The sequence below is a fragment of the Chaetura pelagica genome, unplaced genomic scaffold (genome assembly GCF_000747805.2).
Source record: "Chaetura pelagica isolate M959 unplaced genomic scaffold, ChaPel_1.0 scaffold840, whole genome shotgun sequence".
NCBI lineage: Eukaryota > Metazoa > Chordata > Aves > Apodiformes > Apodidae > Chaetura > Chaetura pelagica.
Window position 1 is genome coordinate 380,983 of NW_009951813.1, and position 7,977 is coordinate 388,959.

General features: G+C 54.8%; 1 protein-coding gene across 1 annotated transcript in view; it reads left to right on the top strand.

Annotated features, from left to right (window-relative positions):
* PTPRU (protein tyrosine phosphatase, receptor type, U) overlaps window positions 1-7,977 on the top strand; it is a 44,860-nt gene that overhangs the window by 6,415 nt on the left and 30,468 nt on the right. The window contains exons 3-8 of the mRNA XM_010008284.1: window positions 551-555; window positions 812-927; window positions 1,138-1,312; window positions 2,126-2,419; window positions 2,748-3,056; window positions 7,860-7,969. Coding sequence (XP_010006586.1) covers window positions 551-555; window positions 812-927; window positions 1,138-1,312; window positions 2,126-2,419; window positions 2,748-3,056; window positions 7,860-7,969 — 1,009 coding nt within the window. The remainder of the gene's footprint in view (window positions 1-550; window positions 556-811; window positions 928-1,137; window positions 1,313-2,125; window positions 2,420-2,747; window positions 3,057-7,859; window positions 7,970-7,977) is intronic.

Genomic DNA, 7,977 nt, shown 5'->3' on the forward strand with positions numbered 1-7,977 from the left:
TATCCATGCTGTGAGTGTCAGGATGGGGCCTGGGCGGGTGGAGGGGGCTGGGCTGGGCAGTGGGTTCAAAGCTGGTGCCCGTTGGGGTGGTCCTGGGGAGAGGTGATGGAGTGAGGCTGCTGGTGGGACACCTGGTGGGCTTGTTGTCAGCTCCATCTCTTGGCTACCTCTGGGCTTCCTTTCTCCATCCCCACCAGCTCCAAGTGGTGTTTCAGTTTTTTATAAAACTTTGGGGAAATGCAGACTGAGCCCGTGGCCTGAGTGTTGAGAGAGGCCACCTGGGTGGGGAGTCCTGGGGAGAGGTGATGGAGTGAGGCTGCTGGTGGGACACCTGGTGGGCTTGTTGTCAGCTCCATCTCTTGGCTACCTCTGGGCTTCCTTTCTCCATCCCCACCAGCTCCAAGTGGTGTTTCAGTTTTTTATAAAACTTTGGGGAAATGCAGACTGAGCCCGTGGCCTGAGTGTTGAGAGAGGCCACCTGGGTGGGGACCTGAAATTCCAGGCTGTCCCAACATGTGAGGTGTTGGGGTTCACCTGCTGTTTATTCTAGACTTCGTGAGGGGAGGGAGGAGGAGACCTGCCCCCCTCTATCAGCCCCATAGCTGTGGGATGCTGGAGCTGGAACCCTGCATCCCTCCCCGGGACACTGCCTGATTTTATGGGAATGGGAAGAAAACCCTGGATCCGGGATGAGGAACTGAGCCCGTTCAGAGCTGGGCTCCAACCCGGACATCCCGTGTGGGGTTTTTTTTGAGGGGAGCGAGGGGATTTTTGCAGCACTTGGTCACCTCTGGGTTGTGTCCCTTGGCAGCCAAAGCTCCTCACTTCTCCCGGCTGGGTGACGTGGAGGTGAATGCGGGGCAAAATGCCACCTTCCAGTGCGTGGCCGCCGGCAAGGCCGCCGAGGCCGAGCGCTTCCTCGTGCAGGTGAGCAATGGGCTGGGTGGAACCACCATCTCCACCCTCCACCCATGGCTTCTGCAGGGCCTCCCCTGCAGGAGGAGATGCTGCTGGGCAAGGGGGAGAAGGGCAACCAACGCCCCGTTTTAAGCAGACATCCCTTGGGGGAGGTGTTGGGTGGCTCTGGGGGTCACGCTGGGCCTCCTGGTGACATCTTGTTTGTCCCCCTTGGGGCAGAGGCTGAGTGGTGAGATGGTCCCTGCCACCTCTGTGAAGCACATCAGCCACCGGCGCTTCCTGGCCACCTTCCAGCTGGAGCAGGTGTCCAAGCAGGAGCAGGACCTGTACCGCTGCATCACCCAGTCCAGCCGTGGTTCGGGGGTCTCCAACTTTGCGGAGCTCATTGTGAAAGGTGGGTGAGATTGGCTGTTGCCTGCTGGGTTTCTGGGTTGTGGATGGGCCATTTCTGCTCGGTTTTGGCAGAGGAGGAGGAAGGTGGGAATCTGGGCGGTGGTGAGATACCGGGGGTCAGTGGAGTTGCAGTTTCTCATGGGAATGAGTCACTACACATGGAGGGTTCAATGTAAAACTAGGAAGCTACCTTTCCTGGTGGCCTTAGATCATTTGTTTTTGATTGCAGGAGGTGGGAATTAATTAATTACCGTGCAACTGTGCAGCACCACCTGGCAGTGTGCCTTATCAGGATAATTAAGGATTGATCAGCTGAAACCCTAGTGCAGCTGTTAGAGCAGTAGAGGGCATGTGCATGGGACAAAGTATAGAGACTGGATGAAAATAGAATCCTGGACTGGTTTGGGTTGGAAGGGACCTTAAAGATCATCTAGATCCAACCTCCCTGCATGGGCAGGGACACCTCCCAGCAGCCCAGGTTGCTCCAAGCCCCATCCAACCTGCCCTTCAACACTGCCAGGGATGGGGCAGCCACAACTTCTTGGCCAACCTGAGCTAGTGTCCATGATGCCCTCATGTACTTCAGGGCCAATCCCCACATCCACTGGGGGTCCCAGTCTGTCCCGTGTTCTCCAGTCTGCAGGTGATGGGTTTGTTTGGGAAGAGACTTTGTGAATGTCTCAACTGTACTAGCTAAAAATAATATATAATAGTGGTGCCTGTGGTTGTGTTGGCCTGGCTTCAGGGCTGGGGATGCTGTGGAACTGCTTCAGGAGGAAGATACCCCACCTGCCCCATCTCTGATCTCTTCCAGAGCCCCCCACACCCATTGCACCCCCCCAGCTGCTCCGGGCTGGCTCCACCTACCTCATCATCCAGCTCAACACCAACTCCATCATCGGGGACGGCCCCATCGTGCGCAAGGAGATCGAGTACCGCATGACCTCGGGGCCCTGGTCGGAGGTCCACGCTGTCAACATGCAGACCTACAAGCTCTGGCACTTGGATCCAGACACAGAATATGAGATCAGTGTCCTGCTCACCCGCCCTGGCGAGGGGGGCACTGGCAAACCAGGACCACCCCTCATCAGCCGCACCAAGTGTGCAGGTGGGTCCCACACTGCAGCCTGGCCACCCTGGGTGGCCTTGGGCAAAGATCCCCTTCGAATCCCAGTTGGTTTTGGGCAGGTCCCCTGCCACCCCAAGCCCTGGGCAGGCAGCATGACTGGGACTGGATGGGTGCTCTAAGGTCTCCCTGGAGCCTTCTCTTCTCCAGGCTGAACACCCCAACTCTCTCAGCCTGTCTCCAGAGCTGCTCCAGCCCTTGGATCATCCCAGTGGCCTCCTCTGGACTCTCTCCAGCAGCTCCATAACACACAAACCCACAAGACATTTTGCTCCATCGCTCATCCCTCCCCATCTCTCTTCCCCCCTAGAGCCTATGCGGGCCCCCAAAGGCTTGGCTTTCTCTGAAATCCAGTCCAGGCAGCTGACCTTGCAGTGGGAGCCACTGGGCTACAACCTGACCCGCTGTCACACCTACACTGTCTCGCTCTGCTACCGCTATTCTGTGGGCTCTGGGCACAACCAGACCTTCCGGGAGTGCGTGAAGATGGAGCGCAACGCCAACCGCTACACCATCAAAAACCTGCTGCCCTACAAGAACATCCATGTCAAGCTCATCCTCTCCAACCCCGAGGGTCGCAAGGAGGGCAAGGAGGTGGTGTTCCAGACAGATGAGGATGGTGAGTCCTTTATCCCCCCTGCCGGGGTGTTTCCTGGGGCCTGGTGCACATCCGTGGCTCTTGGCCTGGAGCGTGATGGGGTTTCTGCTGTGACCATCGCACTAACTGGGAGGTGGAGAGGTGGTTGCTGTCCCAGGGCTGTGTGAGGGGAGGTGAAAGAAAGGGACAGTGATGGCAGATGGGGAATGCTGGGAGTGGCTTAGGGGGGGGACAAGGGGACAGGATGGGGGATGTCACTGTAGGGACTCCTGGGTCTGGCATTTCCCAGCCCTACCCTTGTCCTCTGGCTGGAACATTTTAGGTGGAGGGTGCAGGAGTTGAGTGGTGCCCAACTTTTCTGGTGTCTAGTGACAGGACAAGGGGCAATGGGCAAAAGCTGGAACACAGGAGGTTGAACCTGAATGTGAGAAAATGCTTCTTGACTGTGAGGGTACCAGAGCTCTGGGACAGGCTGCTGAGGGAGGCTGTGGAGTCTCCATCCCTGGACACATTCCAGACCCACCTGGATGTGTTCCTGTGGGATCTGCTCTAGGGGATCCTGCTCTATCAGGGTGTTGGACTGGATGATCTCCAGAGGTCCCTTTCAGCCCTGACACTCTGTGATTCTTTGAACTTATCCCAGCAGAAATCATCCTGCTCATCCCTTAGCATGGAACCAAAGTTCAGCAGCAGTAACAATTACAATTAAAACAATCAATGCTTTGCACTTGGGTGACATCTTTCACCTGCTTGGTTGCTGATTAACTCCATACGATGTTTCAGGGTTAATTGCTGATAACCAGAGCCCAGCTCAGCTTTGCTCTGAGCTCTGCCCTGGTTAATTTTGCTCTCAGGTGGGTTTAGGTTGTGCAGATGAGCTCTGTGAATGAGTGTGTGTTGATAAGGGGTGTCTGGCCCTGGTTATATGCCAGCAATGTTGCTCCTGAAGAGCTGAGCTGTTTTTTTTTCATCCTGTCCTGGCAATGCCCAGGGTTTGGGTCCCCACTGTGGGCACCTAAATGGGGCTGATGTCCTCACTGGAGGCTCCAGCGTTGCTCCAGGACTCCTGGGTCTGGCATTTCATGCTCTTTCCCAGCCCTTCCCTGAGGATGTCCCAGAGCTGGGGCCACTGGAGAGGTCTCCCAAGTCTGGCCTGACCCTGCACTGTGTTCCCCAGCTGCAGCTCTCCATCATTTTGGACTCTGAAGATACAGTGAACATGGCAGAAGTGCAGGGTGGAGCTGGCTCCCTATCTCCAGTGCCACCCATCAGTGACAGGCCACGTTCCAGGACTGGTAGCTCTGCTAATGACTCCTTCTGCCCATCACGTCCTTGTCATAGCCCCACCAGTATCTCCTCCACATGCTCTGGTGGCTCAACCCTGTCAAGGACAGCAGAGCAACCCCCAGAAGCTGCTGCTCTGATGGCTGGTCCTGCAGCTGGTGGGGCTGTGAGATCCCATCCTGCTCTGCTAAGGGCAGAGGTGGGGGCTGGTGTGGGGACGGAGACCCACTGTGCCCTGGGCTGGGTGCTGGATGCTGAGTGTGGCAGGAGCATCCCTGGCTGTTGTGCAGTCACCAACGTTTACTGTGAAGCAAGAAAGGAACTCATCTCCAAAGCACTTTTTAACATGATGAGTCAGCAGTGAAGGTGGAGGAGCTGATAACTGCACAGGATCCAGCTTCCAACCCTAGGATGATCCCTAGGAGAATTCTGCCAGAAAACCCCTTGCTTGGGACTTGCCTTGAATTGGGACCCACCAAAGTGTGGCTGGCTCAGCACTCCCAGTTCCCAGGCTGGAAAGTAAAGCCTGCGGAGCTGGGAAGGTCTCTGGGTCCTGTTTCCATCTTGACTGCCTGAATTTTGGCACCTTTCTCTGGCTCTTCCTACACTCCCAACCCTGATCTGCCCCACCAGAGGCTCCAGCTTCACACTCCTACTGGTTGATTTTCTGGCTTTGGCTGCTCCAGCTGTTCTCACTGCACTGTGACTGCTCCAGCTGTTTTCCTAGGGAATATTCATACTCCAGATGTTTTTTGCTCTGCTGTCATCACTCCAGCTGCTTTCCCTTGTGCCTGGACTAACTGGGGCTTGGGGCTTCCCCCTTGGGTGGAGTGTGGGGTCTCAGGGGTGATGGATTGATGGATGTCTGCCCATACATACTGCAGGTACTACACAGGGACTTGGCCCAGCACCTCTCAGCCTGCTTGGAGGGTAATGAGGATTCCAGCCCCTCGAGCTGGGTGACGAGCAGCAGCCTGTGCAATTAAGCCCAAACTTGTTAATAATAGGACCTTTGATTTGGATTTATTTTGGTGCCAGGGCAGCTCTGGTTGCAGCATCCACTGATGCAGCCCTGGGGCTTGTTGCGGGGGGGCTGGTGTGGGCTGCAAAGATGCTCACTCCCCTTCCCAAGGGAGAAGCCCTGCTTTTGGGGTTAGAAAACTCATTTCTGGAGCATTGATAGCTGTGCTTAAACCATAGGTGTCTGTCACAGCATCCCCTTGGACCTCAGGTGAAGTCCTGCTGGGTCCTGGGTGCAGAGAAGAGGGTGACTGAGCTGTAGGTTGCCTGGCTGGTGTTGAGGTGGCCCCATATAGATTCAGGGAGCTTGGGAAGGTTGGTGACCCTCAGCTGGAGATTCTTGACTGTGTCTGCATGAAACAATGAGCTTCCCACACAGGGGCATGTGGCAATGCCATGGCAGTGTGTTGGTGCCATGGGGATGAGTGTGCAGGGAGCCAGTTCTGCAGGGAGGGCATGTGCAGTGCATGAATAAATAAAAAAATGCATTAAATATATATATATATATATATTTATATATATATGGCAGAGGGGTGTACACACACCTGGAAATTGTTGTGTACCTCTCCTGGTCTCATCCTGGTGCCTGCACAAGCGCCTGGTGCCTGTTCCAAGAGATACATCGAGCAATGCTTGTGTATAAATGGATCTATAGAGATGCATATTCCTGCCCTAAAGGTTTCTCTAATTCTCCACGAATTTAATAAGTGCCTTGAGTACACGTGTAGGACACGGTGCCTCTGGTGAAATGAACTTGTAAATCAAGTGGAAACGGTGTCTTTGCACGGTGGGGAACACGCGGCCAGCGCTCGCTCTCCCGGCCCCGTAATTAGATCTGAACAAACCCTGCAAGGAAAGGAAGGCAGAGAGAAAGAGCTGAGGACACTCTGCAAGGAGAGGGAGCATGTTTTGAGTGTTCAGAGGAAGATGCTGCTGGGGATCAGGGGCTTTGAAGGGCTGTTGCCCCTCCTGTCCCCCTCCCTTGACCCCCTTGGGTCAAGAAATCTGTGGTAAAGAAGCAAGTATTGAGCCTGGTGCTATTCATGGCTGTTGTTGTTTGTGCTTATTATTGGGGGTGTTAATTAGAGTGGAAGGCTGGGGCACGTCAAGCCTGCCTGCAGATGAGGATCTTATCTCTCACCAGGGGAGCTCTGGCAGCATCTCCAGAAGATGCTGGTGGCTCCAGGCAGGTGAAGTCCTGCTGGGTCCTGGGTGCAGAGAAGAGGGTGACTGAGCTGTAGGTTGCCTGGCTGGTGTTGAGGTGGCCCCATATAGATTCAGGGAGCTTGGGAAGGGTGGTGACCCTCAGCTGGAGATTCTTGACTGTGTCTGCATGAAACAATGAGCTTCCCACACAGGGGCATGTGGCAATGCCATGGCAGTGTGTTGGTGCCATGGGGATGAGTGTGCAGGGAGCCAGTTCTGCAGGGAGGGCATGTGCAGTGCATGAATAAATAAAAAAATGCATTAAATATATATATATATATATATTTATATATATATGGCAGAGGGGTGTACACACACCTGGAAATTGTTGTGTACCTCTCCTGGTCTCATCCTGGTGCCTGCACAAGCGCCTGGTGCCTGTTCCAAGAGATACATCGAGCAATGCTTGTGTATAAATGGATCTATAGAGATGCATATTCCTGCCCTAAAGGTTTCTCTAATTCTCCACGAATTTAATAAGTGCCTTGAGTACACGTGTAGGACACGGTGCCTCTGGTGAAATGAACTTGTAAATCAAGTGGAAACGGTGTCTTTGCACGGTGGGGAACACGCGGCCAGCGCTCGCTCTCCCGGCCCCGTAATTAGATCTGAACAAACCCTGCAAGGAAAGGAAGGCAGAGAGAAAGAGCTGAGGACACTCTGCAAGGAGAGGGAGCATGTTTTGAGTGTTCAGAGGAAGATGCTGCTGGGGATCAGGGGCTTTGAAGGGCTGTTGCCCCTCCTGTCCCCCTCCCTTGACCCCCTTGGGTCAAGAAATCTGTGGTAAAGAAGCAAGTATTGAGCCTGGTGCTATTCATGGCTGTTGTTGTTTGTGCTTATTATTGGGGGTGTTAATTAGAGTGGAAGGCTGGGGCACGTCAAGCCTGCCTGCAGATGAGGATCTTATCTCTCACCAGGGGAGCTCTGGCAGAAGATGCTGGTGGCTCCAGGGGGAATTTGGAAGGTGTGGGAAAAGAGGATTATTTTTCCTTTCCTCTCCTTGGTGAGCTCAGGTGGGCTCTGCCGGTGGTGGCACCCAGGGCTTGCTGCTCTGCTGGCAGAAACGAGACCTGCTGGGTTTGTGTCATGGCAAAGTGCCATCAGTGGGCTCAGGAGCACAGCAGTAGCATCTCTGGGGAGCCCCATCTTTCTGAGGAGTCACCAGCCTGGCTAGCGGCATGTTCCGGAGCAGAGGGGATGTGGTGGCTCTGGCAGGGCAGAGCTGCTGCAGCCACCTGGAGGGCTTTCCTGGAGGATTTAGCCTTCCAGATGGGTTTCTTTCTGTATCCAAGCATGTCCCTCTTCCTTCTCCAGTGCCTGGTGGCATTGCCTCGGAGTCCCTCACCTTCACCCCCCTGGAGGACATGATATTTCTGAAGTGGGAGGAACCAGTGGAGCCCAACGGCCTCATCACGCAGTACGAGGTACGTCC